Raw genomic sequence first — 24,738 nt, 5'->3', positions numbered from 1 at the left:
GAAAGTCAACATAGACAGATCTGATTCCTATCTTGCCTGTCAGATTTTCAGAAATGTATTAAGTAGTTGTGTCTAGCACTCAGAAGAATGTAGAGGTGATCCCTACAGAAAAATTTAACTCAAAATTCAAAATGCTGAGTTTGGAGAGTTCCAGAGTCAGCACTATATACCTAGATTTCAAAATATGAATTAGAACAATTTAATGCCACTGGAAAGTGTTAGGCACAGTGTGAGATACCTAATGTTTCTAATTGTGAATAAGATAAAATCCTGAATTTAGAAACCAATATGATTTATTGATAAGCTGGATTTCATTAAAATGAATGTACAACACCAAGATTGAACCCACGAGATTTATCCTTGGAAGTAAAAGGAAAGTTTAGGTCCTGAGATTCTATTTATACGCAAAGAATGCAAAATCAGAGTAATTTTTTTCCAAAGAAGTTTAATTTAATGGGAAACAACTTGCATAATAGTTCATGTAGCAATTAAATAAAAATTCTGTACTTATCTGGGGTATTTTAAAATTCTACAATGTTGGGTCAATTTCAGATACGTGTGAACAATCCTAATAAATTTTCAAAACTTCTAAAGGCCCCTGACTGTGTCACTCTATTTTTATAATCATTTGCACCAAATCCCGTGTTGACAGTAATCAGTGTTGGTGAGAATGTGTGAAGGCCGCCTCAGCAGTTCTTAACAGATGGCTCTCTCCATTCATTTTCTCTTATAGGCAAACATGCTGAAGACATATTTGGTGAGTTGTTTAATGAGGCTAACAACTTTTACATCAGAGCAAATTCTCTTCAAGACAGAATTGATCGCCTTGCTGTCAAAGTTACCCAGCTGGATTCGACAGTGGAAGAGGGTAGGTAATTGCACGAAAGCAGTGAGCTAGCAGTGATCTTGACAAGATGGTAGTAATTAATTGCAGGGCAGTTACTGCTTTTTCCTTGGGGTACTAGGCTGATACTTCATCTTGTCTTTTGCTAGAAAAATAGTGAGGGGGAACAACCCACAACTTGGGTTAATTAGCAATTAAAAGATTCATATCCCGTCTGTCTCATATGCCATATTCTTTTTTTTTTTTAATTACACATGTAGTATTTGTTTTAAAAGATTCTTTGAATGCTTTCATTATTAGTAGTCCTAATTTAGGTTATTAGTAGTTATTTTAAAGATACTTTATTACCTAAAAATTACAGAATCAATCCAAAGGTATGGTCCAACTAAGAGGGAGGGTTATACATGCAGAGTGCGACAGAGTGAATAAAGGCTTCTACCCTGTATTCTTGTTAAGGTTGATGCCTGTAAATAATCTTGGTGGTTTACCTTTTCAGCAACAGCATTTACTGAAAGCCTTTAGGACTCAGGTTCTTAAAATAATGTTCATATTGGCAAGCACTGTGTAGTTGTGGTAGTTTCAACAAAATTAAAACTCAATTCCTTTTTAAAACTTCACTTTCTATATCTTTTGAATGAAGGATTGAGATTAGACTGGGGAAAAATCTGTAAAAAAGGTATAAGAAATGCCATTTCATTTTTACTTTGAGAAAAATGTTCAGATTAAAAATTATTTTTACCTTTACATAATGGTAGTTACTGTTTCTCTTATTGCATTAAAATGATCCTAGTATCTGATTTTTCTACTAGACCTATAATAGTAGTATTAATAAAAAGTGAAGGTTTTTTTTAATGTGGAATTCATCTCTCATTAAAAAAAATATTTACTCATCCTCATGTCTTTTTCAAAGGTCAGAATTAAATTACTATTAGAGATTGAACAAAAATGTAGAACACTGAAATTTTAATATCCATTATATAAGCATTCTTAGTGACTTTTCCAACAATATGGTCAAGCTAGAGGCATGCTCTTTTTAATCTGATTTTTTAAATTTATCGTTTATTTTTAAAAAACTAAAATTTTAATACCTACTTGATTTTTTCAGAGAAGGAGTTTTTAACGTCTTAAATCAATCATTCACTTTTCAAATTGGTATCAAAGTGATTTTTAAATATTTACTTCTCTTCCTTTAGGTGTTTGTTCTCTCTGTCTCACAATGGAAATTCTTGTGATAAACCTTACACTGGAAAAGGATAACCTGTAGCTTAAATTCCATGAGATTTTACAGTATATCCTAAGTCTCAGTTCCATTGGTCAAGCTCGCCTCAAAAAGCTTGTGTCAAAGTCAGATGAGTAAATACATGAAAAGTAAAGTTGTACAAACACAAGAAGTAAATATAATCAGCCCTGATTTTCTTATTCCTTAGTATAATTTTATATCAGGCTACTTAATTTCTAGGACTTTATGTTGGAAAGCTTTGCTGTCTCTCCTTAATGATAGTGTCAGAAAAACTTAATGCCTTTTGTTGCAGTTTTAAAATTTTCTGCAGAAGTCTTTCCTACATGTATTATAATTAAACTGGTATTAACTGTTCAAGTCCCACCCCCACCCCCAGGATGTGCAAATCTATGTATTTACATGACTTTTATACTCATATTTCTGTGTGATTTCCAATGAATAGTATTTAAATAAAGAATGATGCTGTAACATTAGGTTCAATGAAGTAATTACATCACTGCAAAAGAGAAAGACATGACTTCATAGAGATCACTGTGATTGATAAGAGGGAAGGAACACAACATGCCGCTTCAGCATGTTTTTTAATGAAAAACAGTATTTGGTTATTCTAGGAGATGTTTATGATTGTGACTCAAATTATACTTATTTCTAAACAGTTTAAATACTTTTATATTATTCAACTTGGGGACTTTTCTCTAAATAGTGTCACTACAGGATATCAACATGAAAAAAGCTTTCAAAAGTTCCACAGTCCAAGACCAGCAGGTGGTTTCAAAGAACAGCATTCCTAACCCTGTTGCTGACATCTACAACCAGAGTGATAAACCACCTCCTCTGAACATTCTCACGCCCTACAGGTATGGCTCAGGCGTTCCAGGGCCCTGTCAGTGCAGCTGAGTTGGAAGAGGGCGACAGTGCTGTGAAAGTATCTTCCGAACTTTGACAATAAGAACTACAGTATTACAGGCGGTGAAATTAGTCATTGGTACAGAATTGTTAAAGCTTTAGTATTTCGAAATACAGATAAGCCTACCAAGAAAAGTGTGAATTCTAATTTTAGCTTTTCAATGTAAACATCTTAAGTGGAAGTGAGCGCATTCATGTTGTGTGTGGTTATGTCGCGCCTCAGAGTCAGCGTCAGCTCTGAAGGGACTGCGCAGTTCAGCTGTCATGCAGCAAGCTAACTCAGCATTTCAGCTCTGCAGGGGCGCTTGTTATTTAATTTAGAAAAATGTATCCTGCAGCATTAGGAGTTTTCAGGAGTGAAAATACAGTCAACAAATTAGCTTTCTGTTATTGTAAAATGGTAGGACACATTATTAGGACCAGACTTCCAAGAAAAAGAATGAAAAATAAGTAGTGCAAAAAATTAACATTAAGAAACTAAAAATACTTTTTTACAGCACCTGTGCTACCTCCCACATCAGTGCTTTCTTTCCATATTTTCTGTCACTTTCTTTCCTGTCTCCCTTTTTCATATGCTTTCTCATTGCACATCGAGTCCCTGTCCCATCTTTTGACCCGTCTGTGGCGCTCGTTCCTGCGGCCCCTGCTGAGCAGGCTGTGGTGGGGAGTGGTCCTCACGGCCCTCGGGGTTAGCCCTGTGGGTGATGCTCCTGCCCAGGCCTTGCAGAATTCAGTGAGTTCTGTGCTTCCATTTACTGCTTTCTCAAAGGGTGCCGAGAGTTTTTCTTGGTCTGAATTCCTGTCCCTCCTCATGGTCCAAGAGTCAGAGTTTGGACCTACAGCTCTGCTGGGAAAGCAGCAGTTCACACTACACCCCTTTCTCTCAGCACTGGGAGGAAGGTTCTCTCAAGAAGTGTGAGCGCCCATGGACATGCTCACGGAGAGGAGCAAGATGCCATGTTTTTCTAAGAAACAAGTATACTTTTCTGGAGGCTTTAGCATGCTGATTTAAAATTAATGATATATGTAAGTAGTGCTATTGTAAGCCTGATGTTCTAACTTGTAATTTTGCTTGTGTTCAGTAGGCATTTTTTGGCAATAATGTCAATTTTACTTAGGCACTGGGAGCCACAAGGGCTTGCTTACTAAAATTTTCCTAAGAAACCTCACTAAAGGAAAAAACACAGGAAATTCAACTAACCACTTATATTTGAATAATCGAGATCAAGATGAAATATTTATGGTGATTTAAAATTTTTAATGGCATAAAAACAGTTGACTTTCATATATATTGTATGTGTATATTTAGTTTTATAGAAAATAAAAATGTCTTTGTTTAAGAATAGCAGTGCCAATTCAGATCTACTTTTTAAAAAAATTTAATGTAATTTAAATTATTTTTATTTTTCCCATCACCATGTATCCCCTCTATGTCCTCTTCCACCTACACACACACACACACACACAATCACCACACTGTTGTCCATGTCCTTGAGTCCTCTCTCTCGTTTTTTTTCTTTTTTGCTCAGTACAGTAGTATTTTGGGTATGTAAAGTTTTTGCATTTGAGCTTAAGTATGACACTGTCACAGCACAGTTAATATATGAGAATTACAATGTGATTGAAAAATCAAGTGTTTAGTTGCCATAAACATAGGACATTTCTGCTTATGTTTTGATGTCAAGATCAACATTTGTTAACTTATGCAAGTTTCTGCTCCATTTTTTAAAATGTGCATTTTATTATACATCTTAAATTTTGCAGCAAGTTCATGCTCTGATTTTCTATATCATCATCTATATTGAAGGCCTATTATTTAGGGAAACAAATTATGTTTTTCACAATAATGTTATTAATGAAATTATTAATGTTATTAATAATGCAGGTTGCTTATCAATTAGGGAATTTGGAAAAGAAAGGAAGGATTTTAAGTAACCTAAGGTTAAAGTATATAGTGCAGTGCACTGGTTTGTTAGTGGTTTTCAGAGAGAGTGACCAGAGTAGCCCTCAGGGATTAAGGCCTTTATCCTTTGATTAGGAGCTTGTGGAACATGGCAGGGCAGGAGATGCAAGGACAGACTGCTTTGCCCCTGGAATAATTCACTTAGCTTTCTTTGACTATATGGGTATAAACTTTTTCCTATACTTAATTTATTAATTTTTGCTTCCTCTCTGTGCTTTAAACGACTTAGTGAAATACTGATTTGCAGTGTGTTTTACTTCCTCTTGAAGGTAATCCATAGGCGGATACTTTTAAAGCATTGATAGAATAGATTGTTTATTTCATATCATGATTAGTTTGAGATTTACTATTGATTTATTCTACAACTTTAGATTCATGCAGGCTGCATTACTATTGGATTTATGATAAGTGAATAACTTATACAATGACTTGGAACATTCTCTAGATCATAGTAATTATAGCAGTGCTTGAAAATCAAGAGGATACAAGTGAATTTTCTCTGTGGGTTACTTCCACTTTAAAAATATTGCATCACTGTTTTTCTTAGTTACATTTACACACCATGAATGTTTTGGTTCTTTCCTAAATGAATTTTTAGCTATTGGGCAAACCTGGTTGAGAAAAAGGGACAGAGTACTTACTAATCTTTATCCTCATAACATGGACACTCCAGAGTAAAAGTAAATTGTGTGTATAAAGAATCCATCTGTTTCTGTGTGTAGCCCCCTGTTGAATTAAACAGAACATTTCCTGAAATAATTGAGGTATTATTACCATTTATGAGCCATACTGTGATATTTAGGAGCACTTTTCTATATTTGAATCTAAATTTGCAAGAGTACCTTTTTACCTAATTCTAGAAAAAGTTGCTGTTCTTGACTGTTTATACTTTTTTTTCAAATAAGGAAATCTGAGGGATGTAATAGTGTATAGGACAGTTAAAATGCCCCATGCAGATGCTATAATCTCCAGAGTTAAAAGAGAATGTTGACCCCGTATGAAGGTATCTAACAGCCTTTTCCTTGGCTTGTTTGCAATACCTGGACTTACAGAGATGATAAAAAGGACGGGCTGAAATTCTACACTGATCCTTCCTATTTCTTTGACCTCTGGAAAGAAAAAATGCTGCAGGACACAGAAGACAAAAGGAAAGAGAAAAGGCGTCAAAAGGTAAATAATTCCATTAGGGGAACTGCGCATATAAATGTGTAAGTGGATTCTTGTTTGGAAAGAAATCAGTAACTTCTTTACTTGAATGGCTGAGACGTTGGATTTAGTGATGGAGGTTTTTAGAGATTGTACTTCATACGTGAAGATACCGACAAGTCTGTCTAACACAGCAATACTGTTTTTCAGTAGATGCTCTGGATTTGGTGCTTAACACTTCTTTCGCTTTCACAGAAGTAGTGGCTAAAATTTGTTTTGTTTGTAACCATGTTTTAGAACTTTTCTTCTGTTCTTTCAAATTTCATAAAGCAGTCAACATTCCATATCAGAAATAATGATCTGCTTCTGTCGCTTTAAAGCTGTCTTCATAATGGGGTTGCCACCTAGCTGTAATTAATGCTTTGGTGAGCTGTTCATATTGGGTTGAAAAGCACGTGATCTGCAGGCTCAGAGGATGGTGTTTACGGACGGATGAGGCTCCCTTGGTGGGTAGTGGAGGGCAAGGTCCCTGCAGGCCTGCGGCCGAGAGGCAGCTGCATGTACGCACTCTGGAGGGACGAGCCCATTCTCTCGGGTGTGGGGACTTCTGTTTTGAAAATTGTTCCTTTGGGGCCCAGAAATTAGGTTTAAGCCACTGAGAAGAATTAATTCTCTAAAGGCTAACATTTGCTAAGATGTTTTATATGTAAGCTATGTTTTTAAAAAAATGACCACCTGGTTTGCTTGACAGAGTGCTTTAGTTAAGAGAAACGCTTACCTTTTTGTGAGTTTGTGGCCTTAAGATTTGGGGGCATTTCAGTGTCTTGGCTCAGCAGGAGCGACACTTTGGGATGGAAGAGAATTTGAAATTTGAAATCAGGATTTAAGGCAGGAAACATGAAAACAGTTTGCAGACTGTAAGATGTCCCCACTGAATTCTAGGAGAGAGTTCCAGAGGCTTGGTTAGTCATCCTCCCTTCTTGTGCTCGTGGGTTGGGATTAACTGGGAAATCTTGGAAGAGTTACTGAGTACTCAAGTGGAGGAGTAGTCAGGCTAAGAAACTACAAAGTATTCAAGTGAAGAAATGGAAGACCCCATTCTCTGGGACAGGAAAGAAACAGATTTACTTAAAGTCTTGTTGGTCCCAATCCCCATACCTCTTGGTAGTAACAGGGCAAAACCCCAGGGCTTATAAGAGCAATTTCCTTTAAACTGTGCCTGTTCTTTCAAATTACTCTCTAGGTTTCCCTTCTCAGTGATACTTTTGGCAAAAATATTTAATTTTGTCACCAGTGTTCTTTGGGGGAAACAGCCTCAATCTATGTATGATTGTTGTGTCATCAAAATTAGTTGTCATTTCCTTGGCAGTTTTGTTTCATTCCACATTCTTCAAACACATAAAAATATGATAAGGATTTTTTATTCAGTCATTTATATAATGATTCTTTTTTATAAAAAAGACTTTAAATGCTGAATAAACAGTGGTAAAAATGATAGAATTACCACCCTCATGGAGATTGCAATAGAGTAGGGGAAACAAACATTAAGCAGCCCTCTGGAACTCATAAAGAGGGAAAGAAATTCAAAAGTGTAATACAGATCTGCTCTATATAGGAGCAGAAAATGAGGCAAGATATCCTTCGTTCTGGAAATCCTCCAGGGGTTCTGGAATGCAAATCACTTTCAATTTGGAACTGACAAGTCTATCTGAAGGAAAATTAGTTGAGAAAATTTGGGATGAGAAATACATTAAAAACATTTTTAAATTATGCACATAAATATGTAATTAGAAGTATGTAGTTATAATGCTGGTAAGTGTAGTGAAGGAGAAATATGGTGCTGTGGGTGAGATGACCAGGGGGAGTGACAGTGAAGAGGAAGTGGAGTGTCAAGGATGGCCTCTCGAGGTGTCTTTCACTAAGATCCAAGTCAGTGTGTGGGGACATGTGTGCTCGTGAGTACATGTGTGTGCACAGGTGAAGGGTGCTGGAGGAGTAGAGGGCAGAGGGGGCGGGTGCTTCAAAACCAAGGAGCCTTTTAAGTAGAAGTAGCTAAGATCATTCTGGGCTAGGAAACAGTTTGGCATTTTCTAGGGATTTGAATGTAGGCCAGTGTAGTTGGAGTATAGATGCATCACCGAACATCACACATGGTTCCTGTGTGTGTGTCTGTGTGTGTGTGTTTGTGGTGTGCATGTTGATGGGTAAATTTGGGTGCCAAACTATTGTAGAGAGAGTTATTATAACACTTAATTCCTAAATATGTCAAACATACATCTCTTAAAGGTAAAGGGGATAGTCTAATTAATTTAATACAGTGGTTCTTAATCAGGATGTATATTAGAATCCATTGAAATTTCCCTCCTTTTTGTTTTTATTGGTGGTGGGTTTTTTTGTTGTTTTTTTGTTGTTTTTTTAAAGTATACAAACAATACATGCAGGTTGTAAAATGTTCAAATTACACTAAAGTAAATACATTAGTTTAGAAAATTTGTTTTTCCCTTCCCTGGGCATAACTAACTACATTAACACTTAGTAGTTTGGCATGCATATTTTTAGATTTAGAGCTTTTCTTTTCAAGCATTCATAAATAGGTGCATATTCATTTCACAAAGTATTTTTATATAGAATTGTACTACACACAACTTATACACACACAGACATACACATAAATTGACATAATTGGAGATGTACTTCATTCTTTTTAAGAGTTGTATAGTATTCCACTGTATGGCTGGAACAAATCAAACGATTTGCCCATTATTGGAGTAAACGAATATTTAGGTTGTTTCTAAATTATTACTACTACAGTACTGCAGTAGGTATCCCTGTACTCACATGCAGATGTTTCTTCGAGGTAAATTCCTAGAATTCAAATGTGAGTTTTAAATTTTGAAAGATACCATCATATTGCCCCTGACTCTGAAAACACTTGAACCAGTTTATACTCTTGACAGGCCTTCTCCAGTCCTGGATATTATTATTTTTATTATTTTTTTATGAGCTCTCCTCCCCCTCAAAAAATCGAATTTGTATTACACATCTTTTCATCTTTATTATCTCTTTAAGTATGTTCTGTGAATTTCATGTTCACATTCTTTGCCAATACATTGTCTGCGCCTCCTTCATACCTAAAAGCAGTCTAGTCATTGCCTTCGCTGCCACCGTGAACCACCTACCATCCTCTCACCTACAGCACCTGAGGCGCTTTCTTACTTTCCCATTAAACCTATTCTCCACAACGCAGAGGGATCTTTTCAAATGCCTCTTCCTCTTCAGTCTGTCAGCCCTTCCCTTATTATTCTTCCGTGGTTTCCCACTGTTCTTGGGATGAACAACATTTTTAATATAGCCTTTAAGGTCTTGCCTACCTTTCTGATCTCTGGGGCCATTCACCCTCATTCGCCACTCACCTTCTTTCATTTCCCCTAAAGTGATGCCCTCCCTCCTCCTCGGAGGCCTTGCCCACTCTGCCCGCTTGGCACCTCTGACTCGGGCTCCTCTGCAGAATCAGGTCCCACTCATACACACGTCTTCCCTCTCACTCACTCCGGATGCTGTTCCCTAACTTCCAGACCAGACAGCCTTCTACACATGGTACATTTATGTTTTACTACATTTTATAATTGTACATTTATTCCTGTGGTTTTGTAGGCTTCCTCCACTGGCCTGCAAGCTCCACGAGGGCAGGCACTTGCCTCCTTTCTGTTGTTGTTCGCCTTTTGTATTATCGATGGGCTGGGACAGAGGAAGCCTCTAAGCTCACCTGGGTTTGATCATTTATCAGCATTGTTTGAGTCTGCACTCGAGGTGAAATCCTGTGTGGAGGGACTGTAAGAGTGTAGGACGCAGAGGTTATATATTTCTTGTCCTTAGAAGTAATAAAATTTTATGAGGGAAACAGGTAAAACATAAATACAGAGAGAAATAATTGTTCTTGCCTTTAAAGAAGCACCTTTGTGGGACCCAAGTATTTATTGGATACATTTTTGCTGGCAAAGTAGGGCTGGAGCAAGAATGAGTCTTTGTATGGGAAGGTAAGTTCTTACCTTGTTTTTGTTTTGGGTTCAGCTCATTGCAGGATTAGCTTAAATATTTCTTTTAGAAACTGGAAATAGAACATGTTGAATTATTTTTTAAAAGATGATTGCCTGCTAACAAGCCAGTCAAAATTGTGCAGAGGTGGGAAATGATTTCTCTGTGTGGTACCATCGGGCATTTCATCTGTATAATATAGATCTAAAAGGTACAGTATATTTTAAACAAGCTAAAAGCCCAGTAAGGTGAGAATTCTTTACTAAAAATTATGGTAAGCAATTCTGGTAGTTGCAGCAGAGTAATTTTTATTTCTTCGGGTTAAATAGTTCAGTATTGGTTACTTTCCGTTGGGTCTGTGTTGGGTAAGAGTGCGCTGTGCTAGCCTTTTCTAACCTTAGAGTGACGGGAAGGGACTGTCTCTTGCCTGCGCACCAGGCTTGTTTCCTGAGCATTATAACTGATTTAACTTGTTTTCCTCTCCCTTCTGTCTCGGCATGCTTGCTTGCTTTTCCTGGACCTCAGGAGCAAAAGCGTGTAGATGGCACGACCCGGGAGGTGAAAAAGGTTAGAAAGGCCAGAAACAGGCGCCAGGAGTGGAATATGATGGCGTATGACAAAGAGCTCAGACCCGACAACAGGTTGTCTCAGAGTGTGTACCACGGAGCGTCTTCCGAGGGGTCCCTGTCCCCGGATACTAGGTGTGTGTGCGCTCGCGTGCGTGTGTGCGTGCAGCAATGCCTCTGAGCGCTGCTGTGCTTAATAATCTTTGGAAATGACTAGTAATAGTAGATTTGGTATTTAGATGCCACAGTATGTTTCACCTCTTTCCTTAAAAATTTATGTATATCTTTCTTTCTATCTATCTATCTATCTATCTATCTATCTAATTTTAATTTTGAAATAATACTTTAAAGCAGTTTTATTTTACATTGGGTTACATTGTATGATTTTCCACATCTCTGACTTAGTTAATCTAGATTTGTAGTGTTTGAACATGGATTCTAAATTTGGGCTTAATGACTGCCACTGACTTACATTTTTATTTTAATCATTTAATTCTTTGTCTTGCTCTTTAACTTAAATGTTGAATTTCTTTTGCTACTTGATATCAAAAAATGATTGGTAGGTAGTAATTGATGTGATCAAGGAATAATAACTTTATTGCTCTCTTTGATCTTTTAAAAAAGTGATGAACAAAAGAGATATTTATTTCTTCAGCTCACTAATCTTATGTGTTCTGATTTCAGGAGAATTCCGTTGGTGTTTACTTTAAAATTATGTCAGCTATTAAGTAAAAATATTTTTTGCAGGTGTGATTGACGCAATCAATAAGTCACATTTGTCACGAAAGGGACTCATTGAACAATAGGAACTGACTAGTCAATTTTTACTTATGGTTTAATTTTCTATTTCTGCTTTTGTAAAGTTGTTTTGCATTTATTTGCACAATCTCTTAAAGTCTTCCATTAGCATTTAAAAATTTGAACAGAGAATTCTTATGTGACTGAAGGATGTTTCAAAAACAGCAACAACCTCGACCTGGCCTTTGATCTGTGTCCTTTCAAAATAAATTTGATCTCTATAACCTCAGTGTTTAGCACAGACTCTGCATACAGAAGCTGCTTACCATTTGGTAGTTACAGGGCCTGTAAATACTCCTACCCCAGAAAGGCTGTAAGTCATTGGTTGGATATGAGGCACATCCTAGGTAATTTTTCTGTAAAAGTTGTTATCTGCGAAATATTAGAGAATTATTGGAACTCAAGTTTGAATCTTTATGTCAGTTTGTTTCTTTCAGCAGGAAGAATGATGATCCAGTTCTGCTCAAGTTCTTTGGGTGGGGAGAAGCACTTGAGAGCTTCCACGATGTCAGTTTGCTTTTTGGTTTTTTCCCCAATTAATTTAGTTGTATTGTTTACTCATGCACAACGTATTCTTTATTTTATAATGCTCCATATATACTCTTTTGTTTCAATATGTACAGATGGAAAAATTATTTTTTAATCCCTCAGTTGAGTGGTTGATGCTCATTCTAACATCAGTGATTAGAGTGCTCCGTGCTGGGTATAAAATCGGTGGTCATTCAGATGATTTAGTATTCTGCCTTTGTATCTGTGTTTTTAGATATATCTTCACTTTTACTTTTCAAAAGGCAAGTGGAATATCAGTTTTATTTCTTCAGAATTTCCTTTTGTCTCATACTGTTTTTCACGGCCTCTCACTATCATACATGTACCAGATAAATAGATTAAAATTAATCATTTTACTTGGGTTACATTCCTTAAATTAATTTAGAAATTTTTTTATTTTACTAAAGTGTATCACTTTTTCTTACTATAAAATAAGATGAGTTTTTTTATATTTGGAAATTACAGAAAACATTAAAATATTATCCATAATCCTGTTATCCAGAGAAACCACAGTTTACATTTTAGTGTTTTTTTTCTTTTGGTCTTTTTTCTGAACAGGTGTATGTTTTTCATTTATGGAATTGAAATCATGCTCTCTATTTTCTGGCTTTTGACTTTTTAATTTTTTTATATTCATATTTTAAGTATTATTTAGAAACATGGTTTTTAATGGATGTATTCAGGATAACTGAGGGAAATTTGAATGTTAAGTTTCATACCTTGTATATAATAAAACTGTTCATATAAGTAATATATTTTAACCAAGTTCACATAAGCTAATCATAAATTTTTGCTTTCTCTCTAGATTATCAGCAATGGTTTGATTCTAAGTGTAAATTTAGGATGAGAATTGATTAAATGCTGGCCTCCTGCTCTCTCTCACCGTTACCTGGGAGGTGTGCGGACTCCATGCCAGCTGTTTCTCATCCTATTCTGGGCCCTACATTCTAGCTCTGACTCTGCCCACCTGTTACCCACAAAACCCTGGGGGAGTCACTGGATTCTCCCACTGAGTCTCCACTGCTTATATTTCTTCTTGTTTCCATACTATCTCCTACCAGATAGTCACAAGACCAACCCACTCATCTCCACATTGGTATATGTCTCTCTGGCTGATTTCTACCTTCCTGCATGAGGGCCTTTGTCTCCCATCAGTCACCCCACTCCTCAGCCCTCCTCCAGCCCACTGGGGTTCCCCTTTAGATGGGCCTTTACTCTTAAACTGGCCAGTCCTCTGTCCTGCTCACCGTCCTCCAGGTCCTGCCCTCCACAACTCTCCTGCTGTAATTCCCGAGTGCGGACGTTCTCTGCCTGCTCCTCTACTCACTCATCCGCCTGGATACCCTCCCTTTTGTTGGCTCCTTTTGGCTTGTGTCTCAAAGCTACTGTGTAAGGATAGCACTCTAAATTATTCCAGAATATTTACAATTACCAGCTCTTCATCTCATGAAAAGCACTCTATTTTTCTAGATAACTTTGTTTCCTTTAGAAATTGTACACATAGCCTGTGACTTGGTCACACACAGTCAAGCACACATCACCAGTGACTCCAGAGTTTTAGTTGTTTACATTGTAAAAATATGCCAAATCTAAATACAGGTTAGGTTGTTCCCTCATTAAAAATAGTTTTAACTTTCTTGCCAGCAGTTTGCATAGTTTAAAGACATAATCATATGTGCACCGTATATCGAATTTATACTGCAGTTAGGGAAGGAAAAGGCGAGTTATTAGTTGTTATTACACTGCTGTTAGCGGGGAAAGAGAAAAGCAGCAGCACTCTCTTGTCATGTAGAGAGCCTTGCTATGCCCTGCGCTGCTCCAGTTAAGGGAAGCCACTGTCTGGGTCCCAAGATCCAGGTTCAATCGGTGTCTCCCCTGCTTCTCCACATCCCCACCTGTGTCTGCCTGTTTCCTTCAGAGAGAGAAACACAAGCTGAATCCTACCCGAAGCCAGCAAATAAATGTGAGAAAAGTGAGAACAAGAAAAGAAGAGTGGGAGAGGCGGAAAATGGGCATTGAGTTTATGAGCGACGTGAGGACGCTGGGGCAGGCAGGGAACGCGGGAGAGGACAGAACACCCAGAGGGTTTGTCATTTTGCTGTTTGATTGCCAGCCTCGGGCTGCCCACCTTGCTTTGGCCGTCATGAGAGGATGTGCAGCCCCCATACTGACCACGTGCCCTGTAACCAGGCCAGGAGCGCGACTGTTACTAACGCCGTGGCGCTGCGCAGCTGCGACCTTCACGAGTCCCTGTGCCCCCTCACAAGGGCCTGGCTGGCATCTGTCTGAGCTCTGTCAACTAATGCACAGCCTCCATCCCTTCCACTTCACCCAACTGTGCATTCAGAGAACGCAGGAGGCCTCCCGTGATGCCCCATGTTCTTTCCTTTTTGGCTGAATACATTTCTTCTGTTTTAAGAAAACTATCACCGTACTATGCTGTTGATTTCTTTTTCTGTTCTTACTGTTAATATTTACCCAGTTCACCTGCCCTTTTGTAATTTCTAATGATATGCTGTCAGTTTCATGGCCACTGAAGTCCTCTACCTTCAATGCTGTTTTAAATTAAATGGAACTTGTCTTGTAGCCTTCTCTCCACAAGAGTTTGCTGAGACACTGTCAGGTGGGCCCTGCTGGTCCCTGCTTGCCGATCTGTCTGACCTACTCACATTGAAGCTGTGACTCTGAATCCATGTAACACTGGGCTCGCTGCTAACGTAGTCATGACGTTGTTGCTTGGAAGTGCTCATGAGGCTAAACCTAGTTGACAGTAAAGGAAATAAATGTGTGATTTCTGTGCATTGGCGATGTTATTGTTCAAATATATGCTTATACGCCTGTTAGGAGAAATCTTTTGAGCTTAATTTAAATTTCTCCCACCCTTTTCTTCACCGGCAGGTCTCACGCATCGGATGTCACAGATTACTCTTACCCAGCCACTCCCAACCATTCTCTGCACGCACAGCCCGTCACCCCTTCATACACAGCAGGTGACGCGCTGCCGCATGGGCCAGCCAGCCAGGCCCCCGAGCATGAGTACCGACCCCCCTCTGCCTCTGCGAGGCACATGGCCCTGAACAGACCTCAGCAGCCACCTCCACCACCCCCACCACAGGCCGCAGAGGGGTCCCAGGCCTCGGCACCCATGGCTCCAGCAGACTACGGGTAATTCTGTAGCCCTTGCACTCTCATTGCTACTCCCTGTTGCAGTGGAATCTTGCTGTGTGTGGTATAACAATTTAATTGGGTACTCGTACTTTAGAGGCCAGAATGCAGCCCAGAATGACTGACCATGAATACTGTTGCTTATGACAAATTCTGTTAAAAAATTCAGTGTCATGCTACTTTCCTTTTTATTACAGATAAATCGTAGGTTAGTGTCTGTATTCATGTGCACGCTCCCTTAACGCACGTACACGTGTATGTGTGAGTGGGTTGTTAAGGCCAGGCATTGGCAAAGGATGGAGCTCTGATTTGTGAACCTGTCCCAGATCCTCGAACTTCTCCATATGTCCTGGGGGAACCATGGGGAATTCGTACCACAAATGGGAACACTTCTTGCACGGGGCTGTATAGTCTCCTTTCTTGACCTCTTGGCGCCCAGTCGTCATTCTCCCCCTTGTTTTCTGTCAGTTGGGTAAAATTCAAACAGCCCTAGAAAAGACCCTCATGTTCAAGTGTTTAGTAATTTAAGCACTCGCCTGTATTTTGATGGTTTTGGTGGGCTGTCTGAGCTCACTCTCTTTTGGCTTAACCCTGATCTTGAGAGAGTTACCCCATAGAGTCAGTGCCCAGGAAAGTCGAATGTATGTTCCTTTAACCATGTATTCTTCAGTCCAGAGCAGCCTGTATGACTTTCTAAATGTACATCCCTGACCACACAACCCTGGCTATTTCCCATCATTGGTTCTTGTTAAGCCAGGACTCCCAAAGTTTGTACTAAGTATCAGGCTAAAAGGGGTGTGGGGTCCAGTTGGTTTGGAAAACCTTGGACTAAATAGACTGCAGCAGATTTCTTGGCTATAGGACTTCTCAGAGCTTTTGATATTCTGAAGGGCATTGTGGGCTTGGGGAATTTCCATGGAGATGGGGTATAAAATACAGAATTTTCCCAGTCTGATTGGCCACAGAACCGCTATACGACAAGTTTGTGAGCCACCTGCTTTTGAGATGCCCAGTATAAAGGATGTGTGTGTTGCTGTTCCTACCTCTGCAGTCAGTTATTCTAGCATTTCACAAGAAATTTCTTTTTGGGTGGTTATTTTCTGGCTGCAGTTCAGTGGATGACCATGGAGTCCACTGCAGTGAGTAATGTGGGATAGCTGACCCGACAGGTGGATATTTGCGTCCTGCAGTGTTTGGATTTTTCCTGTTTGTTTTGTTAACCCTCACCTGAGGATATTTTTTTCATTGCTTTTTTAGATAGAGTGGAAGGCACGGGAGAGACAGAGAGAAACATTGATGTGAGAGAGACTTATTGATTGACTGCCTCCTGCACTGCCCCGACTGGGGCCGAGGAGTGAGCCTGCAAGCGAGATACGTGCCCTTGACTGAAATTGAACCCGCGGCCCTTTAGTCTGCGGGCCATCACTCTAACCACTGAGCCAGTCTGTCCAGGGCATGTCCTGCAGTGTTTTAAATCCAAATGACAATATGTGTTGAGTTTGGGGGAGGCCTTTCTGTTAGCCACGTCAGAACCTCAGATGTGACCCTCTGTTGCTGCTTTAATGACTCTGTGTTTCCTCTCTCATTAGGATGCTCCCAGCCCAGATCATCGAATATTACAACCCCTCGGGGCCGCCTCCTCCCCCACCCCCACCCATGATCCCTTCAGCACAAACTGCTTTCGTCAGCCCTCTCCAGATTCCCATGCAGCCCTCCTTCCCAGCAGCAGCTGGGTCCTCCTACCCAGCGCCACCTCACCCTCCCTCCACGGGGCTGGTGGTCACGGCCCCGCCGCCTCCGGGCCCCCCGCCACCCCCGCCAGGCCCTCCGGGCGCAGGCTCTTCTCTCTCCCCCTCCCCCATGCATGGCCCTCCAGTAGCTGAGGCAAAGAGACAAGAAACTGCACAACCTCCCATAAGTGATGCTCGCAGTGATCTTCTTGCTGCCATTCGAATGGGTAAGTGAGTCCCCCATGTGCTGTCTTCCATTCAGAAAGAGATCTCTGTCTCCAGTCAGCAGCCTGGTCTTCAAATGACTACTCGCTACACTAGACTGTTTTTTAGAATGTTGTTAAAGGAGCTTTTATTTTATTGATATTTTTAAAAATAGTCATGTTTTTGCCAGTGTGAAGTGAACACAATGATAAAGAACTGAGAATTCAGGATAGCTTTACTTGACTATAAGTAAATACTGACTCTTTTCTCTGCATTCTACTCTAACAGTAAAAGTATAAATGAAAGAAAATGAGTTCATATTAATGATTTTGTTTTTATAAATATCTAAGATATGTCCTAGACTTTTTATGTTTGTAGCAGCAAAAACTCTTGTCAAATGAACGTCCTATACCAAACCCCCAGAACAGGGCATCTCTGTCAAATCAGAGCCTGGACCCAGCCACCGTGGCCTCCCCTCAGAGCCCCACGTGAAATACCTGCTGCACACCATTTATTCTTTACTCCAGGTTGCAGCCCAGGTTGGTGAGGGTCATGACAGGGTGTGGAAATATTCTAAAAGCTCCCACACTGAGGAGCTGCCCAGTCTCTACGTCACATTTTAGTTGTTTCAGCCTGGAAGTGATTGAGGGAGCCTTACTGTAGCATAAGCGAGGCCCCTCACAGGACAGCTGGGACGGCCCTCACAGGAAAACAGGGATGTCCCTCACAGGACAGCAGGATGTCCTTCATAGGACAGCAAGAATGTCCCTCACAGGACAGCAGGGACGCCCCTCACAGAACATCTGGGACAGACTACCTCTGCTCTTGGCTTGAGCACCCACGGATCAGGCATGAGTGTGGCACACACCCTCCTACAGATCCCAGGGTTCTCATCTGTCTTGAATGTCATTGACTCATTTTGATTTTGTTAAGAAAAAAAGTCCCAGAGTTATCATTGATAACAAATTTGGGGCACAATAGGGCAGTGTTTTGATTTTTAACACCTGTGAGCACAGTAAGAATGAAAATTGCAAATATCTGTCCCTGAGGAAACCTCTGATTAGCCCAAATCGAGGACATTCTACAAACACTTGAAGGTCATAAAACACCAAGGCCGAAGAACTGCCCAGATTAAGGAGCGTTAATGAAACACCACAGCTAATGTAACAGATGATGCATATTGGATCCCAAACCTGGAGAAAACCTTTTTTCATTTGCTATATGAGGTCTGTTGGCAAAATTATTTTTTTTATAAGAAGGAGAATACTTTAAATACTTTTATATGTTTTTATTGATTTCAGAGAGTTCAGGAAGAGAGAGGGAGAGAGAGAGAGAAACATCAGTGATGAGAGTCATTGATCGGCTGCCTCCTGCACGCCCCCTGCTGGGGAACCAGCTGCAACCCAGACATGTGCCCTGACTGGGAATTGAACCATGACCACCTGGTTCATAGGTCGATGTTCAGCCACTGAGCCATGCCAGCTGGGCTATTGGCAAAATTTAAATAAAATTTGTAGGCTGAATGGTAGTATTGTATCTATGCTAATAGTCTGAATTTAATAATTTTTTTTTTAGGAATTACACTTGAAGTAGTTTAAGGGCGAAGTAGCAAGTTATATGCTACATATTTTCAAATTGTCCAGAAAAAAAGTGTTTCTGTATTGATAACAGTGCTAGAGAAAGATTGTAAAACAGGTGTGGTGAGATACTACCCGTTGGGAATCCGGATGTAAGTCATATGGGAACGTTTTAATACTAGTCTTACAGCTTCTCTATAAAAAGGAAAAGTTATTAGAGAATTTACACATTAAATCATCACATAACCCATTTTATTACTTACTAGGTAAGAGAATAGATGGTTGTATTTTATATCCACTTCCAATAATAATTGTTGAAACAAAGTTTTCTCAGTTACCCCCACAGGTTAGCCAGGAGTTGTCCAAGCCCCAGGAAAATGTTCTGTAATGATAGAAATGTTTCGTGGTTGCACAATCCAGTGTGGTCGCCACCAGCCACTGTTAGTTTACCCCAAACAGCCATTTGTGGCTCATGGCCACCGTGCTGGACAGTGCAACTCTGGGATGTTCTTTAATGGTACTCATGTGCCCGAAAGTGTAACTAACTCTTTATATTTCAACACATTACTTTGCTGTAAAAAACGTTATGACTTTGAGTGCACATGCTCTCTTTTTGTCACGAAGCTTCTGTTTCCCAAGCTTTTCTCCCTTCGTATTTCCAAAACTGCTTCTCCTTAGTGTCAGTAAGGGGGGGGAAAAGTCAAGTAGACTTATTGGTTTGTTTTTCCTTAATTTGGAGCAAGCAAAGGATTTAATTCTAAACCACGTATTGTGTCTCTAGGAATTCAGCTGAAAAAAGTACAAGAGCAGCGTGAGCAGGAGGCCAAGCGTGAGCCTGTGGGGAACGACGTGGCCACGATCCTGTCCAGACGCATTGCCGTGGAGTACAGCGACTCCGACGACGACTCGGAGTTTGATGAAAACGACTGGTCTGACTGAGGCGGTGTGCAGGGGACAACGTGGCGACCAGGCTGGTGGCCAACCAGGGGACCGTGTGCTGGAAGTATATTGAAAATATTAAGTGGTCTCAACACCCAAATAGTGGTATTATAATCTTGTAGCTTAGCAACTTTTGTATTAATAATGTGATAATGCTTTTGCACATCCAAAAATTCTGGGTTCTTTCAGTATTTACTGTGTAATACTTAAGTGCCACTGAACATAGAAAATTGTGCTGCACATGAGGAAATATGCTGTACCTATTGCATTGTCCTGAAAACAGCATTTGCTTCCATTTTTTTGGCCATGAGAGTGTTCAGTGCAGTTTGGGTTTACTCGTGGCTTATGATTCTGCAGACTCGCTGTGTGCTTGTGAAGCTGCGTGGTATTAGGCCATGGCAGGATTAATGACTGTGTCAGAGTGACGTCTTCCAATCAGTAAGTGATATCGTTTCAACTTTTTGTGTGTGTTTCAGAAGAAGTTGGTTCTAGAGAGAAAGATTTAACATGAGAATCAAATGCTTCTGCTTTCATTTTGTTGGTGTGGTAGACTCTGGATTTGAATGTTCTGCTGAATAATTTCATTGCCTTTGCACGCTCTTATAAAATGTGAAATTGGGAGAGCTCTTTCCAGGCAGGATTCCCAGTGGGCGTTCATTTAGTCAATGCTTGCTGATGCTTTTTGTAAGAGGTAAGCAGCTCAGTAGTAAAGAAAATGAAGAACAGGGTCCTCCTTCCTCAGGGGCCATTGGGGATGACACTCAAAACATTTGACAGCCCTCCAGCCTGGGCACCAGCCGGGCCGAGCAGACAAGCAGCCTAGGAGTTGCGCCTGGCGGGGCGGAGCTGCGTGTCGGCTCTGGTGCGAAGGAGACTGCGCCTTCCCTTCGCGGAGCCCGGCCTAACTTAGCTCCTCTGCGTGCTCGTGCTCCAGAGAGCTCTCCAGATGCCACCTCGCTCCACTTGGTCTGGACTTTAAAGCCTGGGTGCCGGCGAATGTAGGTGTTGCGAGCTCTCTGCTTCTCCTGGTGCTGTGGCCGGATTAGGGATCCACCACAGGAGCGGGGCCTTCGCTCTCTCCTACAAGCACACGGTTCTATTTTCTCTCATTGTCAGCACATTACATTTTAAAAAGTACCTCAGAGTAGATTAGACCTGTAACTGTAAGATTAGACGCGTTCCTTCCACCTTTGCCCCTCCTGCTACTCTCCGCACACGGTCACACAGAGGCCGGGGTTCGGTCCCGGGGAAGTTGCGTAAACGCGGACGCTCAGGAGTGAGAGCTTCTGTTCTGTGCTTTTGGATGAAGGGTAACTGCTTGTCTAGAATAAGCAAACACCCCAGGCTTTGATTAGAAACAGGACTGCACAAATACGCTGCGACACTTTACTTACCAAGGAATTCTTACCGGGCCCAGCATTTCAAACCTGGCAGGTACTAGTGACACTCAGATAGGATGAGTCTTTAGCTGGGTTGACGGTAGGAATGTGCCCGGGACTGTAGCTAACAGAGTTGTGGTAATGAGCTCACCTGAGGAAATCCGCCGGCCCCCAGCCTGTCTGTGTGTCCCGGAGTGGCCGGTGGCTTGGCTTGTAGGCGGTCATCATAAAAAGCCTGCGCCTTGGGTTTTAGTCACATAGATTTTGAAACCCTAAAGCCTCATGTCTGCATCCCCTGTCCAAGACCACGCTTGTACCAGGCTGCGGAGTCTTCAGCTGTACCCGCTATTTCAGCACATGCTTCCTGAGTTTCTGTTTCGTGGAGCTAGTCACCATTTGTCTGTCACCTTAATTTTATTCAGTGTAAGGAATAGTTGTTAATGAACCCTCACTTCCTTTGTTTTTTTTCCAGTGTAGAGGCCTACTCTCTTGGCGTTATTCTTGGGACTTTTATCATTTTTAGTCTTATTTTGTCATTATAACAATGTTTTATCTTATTACAGTATTTTGTCTTTCCTGTACTTTTGGATTGGGAGTCACCTGTGTAATTCTACAACTCATTCTTGGCGATGCGTCTTTGTTTCTCATGTCCCTTCTGTTCTCAGGACGGAGAGGACACACAGCTCTGATCTACGTCAGGATTTCTTCTACTTACAATAGCTCATTACCATGAAATCAGTGGCACTTTATTCATAAGTATTCATAAGTTGATTAGTTATTAGTTGCCTTCCTGTAGTTTAATCAGCAAGTTATTTTCAACTTTATTTTCTGACTAGTGAAAAGGCCTTTGCCCTGATGTGTGGTGTGGCCATTAAAATAATGGAAAAGTACAAAATTCAATTAAGATTATTTTTGCTGTATTTTTCTCAGCAAATTTGATTCTAAAATTTAAATTTAGATTTTTTCTAATAATGGTGTTACATGAAAAGGAAAAAGTGAATATTTTGAATTTTCAGTTTTCATTTTCAAGAAGTATTTACCAAAACAAATAGAGAACAACATTTAAACGCGTATTTCTTACCTATGAGTCTTACATTTTAAAGTACTTATAGATTATCGTAAGGTTATTTTAAATTGTCCGCAGTATTTCCCCCATGTGTATTTTAGTTTAATATCCTACAAGCTTTCTTTCACATCGTAGATTAGGCAGAGGGGATGAGACGATCGCTCGGCATCACACGTTAGCAACACAAACATGATACGGTTGATTTTGTACTGTCAGCCCAAACCACCGTAAGATTTGGGGCCCTTAACGTTTTTCTTCAGTAAAAGTACAGTGTTAGAGAATTAACATTTTCATTTCAGTAAATTTTTAGAATGTCAAAATGTTTTCTGAGCACACGTGGGTGGGTTGTGAAAGTTTTGTAATAATTTGCAACTGAAATACATGATACATTTTAATCCATTAAAGACTAGTGGGACTGTATCAGCCAGAGTAGCCAGTACTTATTGTTTTCTATTCAGAGTATCTCTCATCCTGCAGTATTACCAACGCTCTTGTAAATTAAATTTAAAGTGGTATTAAAAAAACTCCTGTTAAACAATTTTTATCTGTTTGTATATCTTACTATAGATTATGTACAAGTAACATCTAAATAAAATTACACTTTTAACCCTAAACGCTTGGCTTCTTCATAGCACTGTTGTGAATGTAAGCCATTATTGTCCTCTACAGGTCACCTGCTGGCCGGTTTCTGCCCTCCTGGAGCTTTTATTGTCTAAAAGAAAGAGAGACATTGAATATTGTCAAATAAGGAATTGCGATCACTTTACATGTGCTGTAGTTGGGGGTGGAGTGGGAAGTGCCCAGTGTGGCCTGTGGGCCAGGGGAAGCTGAGGTGTAAGAACGAACAGAAATTAGCGAGGGGCCAAGGGTAGGAAAAGGAGTTTCCCCACAGCAGGGCAGCATTTGCATTCCCTAAGGTGGGAAGGACAGTATGGGTGATAATGGAACCAAAGGACCAGTGAAATGGAAGGCACGAGAGGCAGAGGAAGTGTGAGATGAGAGACGAAGATGGTGGAAGTATTCACATCCCCAGCACTCAGGATGGAGGGACCTTTTCGAGCCAGCAGCTGCCACCACAGCTGCAGCGACAAATGTACAGAAAAGCTCTACTTGCAGCCTATTGACTATTCAGTGTGACAGCCTCATGCCTTAGACATACTATTATATATAGAAGGCATCTTAGTGTCCAGCTAGTTTAGTTCCCTTGTGCTAAAGAGGACACTGGCTATTGCTTGTACTCCTTGGCTCTCAAAGCTTGATCTCTCAATTCTTCAATTTTCCACTATGATCCTGTTTCACAGTAAACCTTCAAGAGTTAAGTAAGTACTCCTCTTCGCTAGCATTTTATTATGAAAAAATGTAAACCTACAAGAAAATTGTTCAGTAACTGCCTGTATACACATATCTGTCCATCTGTCCCTCCACCAAGTCACTGTATTTTATGCATTTCAAAGTAAGTTCCAGTATACTCCACCCCTGAACACTGTAGTACCCATATCATAAATTAGAGTTTAATATTTATACTTAATATTTTTAAGGTAAAAGGTACGTACAGTGAAATACACACATCTTGATACCATTCGCGCTTTAACAATGTAACACTCCTGTAACACAAGTCCCATCAAGATAGACAATGTTACTGTGACCTCAGAATGTTCCCTCCCGCCCTGCCAGAGTCAGTTCTCCTGTCCTATCCCTGGAGCAACTACTGTTAGGATTTCTCCCCCCAGATTAGTTTAGCCTGATCTTGGACTTCATACATATGTGGAATAAAACAGTATGTATCCTTTTGCACCTGGCTTCTTTTGGCATAGTTTTTGAAATGCGTGCATATATTAATTGTTGATTCCTTTTTATCGCTGATGAGTATTCCATTGTAGTATATACCACAGTGGGTTTATCTGTTCTGGATAAGACCTGTACAAGTCATTTTTGGACATTGGTATTCATCCTGTCTTGGGTAAATTTTTAGGAGTGAAATTGCTATGTCATAGGTTGGTGTATTTAGTTTTATAAGAAACTGCCAGAGCTTTGCAAAGTGGCAGTACTATTTCACATGCACCAGCAATGTTACTTCACATCCTTTGATGTTATTTTCTTTGTAGTTACCCTTCTTGGGGTTTCCGGAGCTTAACTCTGTAAATTTGTCTTTCACGGTATTTGAGAAATATTTGGGCATTATTTTTCAAATCTGTTTTTTGCCCCTTTCTGTTCTCTCTTACATTCCTATGACACATATATTAGACCTTTTGAAGTTGCCGCACAATTCCTTGAGGGTCTTTCCATTTAAAACGTCTTTCTCTGTTTGTTCTACAAGTTGGGTAATTTTATTTATCTGTCTTTAGGTTCACTGACTCTTTATTCTGTCATCTACAATTTGATCTTAATCCTATTTAGTAAATCTTATATTCAGACTTTTTTTTTCATTTTACAATTTCCCATTGGTTCTTTTTTATAGTTTTGTTTCTTGCTTAGATTTCCTACTTGTTTATTTATTACAAGCTTATTTTCCTTTACTCTTCAAACATAAGTATATTCATTCTTAAAATCCTTGCTGCTAATTCGGACATCTGGGTCTTTTTAGGATTAATCTCTATTGATTACCTTTTCTCTTGAATGCACACCTAGTAG

At 40.0% G+C, this 24,738-nt stretch overlaps 1 protein-coding gene across 2 annotated transcripts in view; it reads left to right on the top strand.

Annotated features, from left to right (window-relative positions):
• WASF3 (WASP family member 3) overlaps positions 1-22,718 on the top strand; it is a 121,902-nt gene extending 99,184 nt beyond the window's left edge. The window contains exons 4-10 of one of the 2 annotated variants that reach the window (XM_081127184.1): positions 734-868; positions 2,788-2,941; positions 6,006-6,123; positions 13,966-14,132; positions 14,946-15,212; positions 16,802-17,169; positions 19,505-22,718. In XM_081127184.1, coding sequence (XP_080983310.1) covers positions 734-868; positions 2,788-2,941; positions 6,006-6,123; positions 13,966-14,132; positions 14,946-15,212; positions 16,802-17,169; positions 19,505-19,662 — 1,367 coding nt within the window. In that variant the 3' untranslated portion in view covers positions 19,663-22,718. Of the gene's footprint in view, positions 1-733; positions 869-2,787; positions 2,942-6,005; positions 6,124-10,659; positions 10,836-13,965; positions 14,133-14,945; positions 15,213-16,801; positions 17,170-19,504 lie in introns of both variants that reach the window. The other variant, XM_081127183.1, reaches the window with a different exon arrangement.
• The last annotated feature ends 2,020 nt before the right edge of the window (positions 22,719-24,738 follow it).

Source organism: Miniopterus schreibersii (assembly GCF_964146895.1).
Source record: "Miniopterus schreibersii genome assembly, chromosome: 2".
NCBI classification, from domain to species: Eukaryota; Metazoa; Chordata; class Mammalia; order Chiroptera; family Miniopteridae; genus Miniopterus; species Miniopterus schreibersii.
This window is presented reverse-complemented; position numbering and strand designations above follow the sequence as displayed.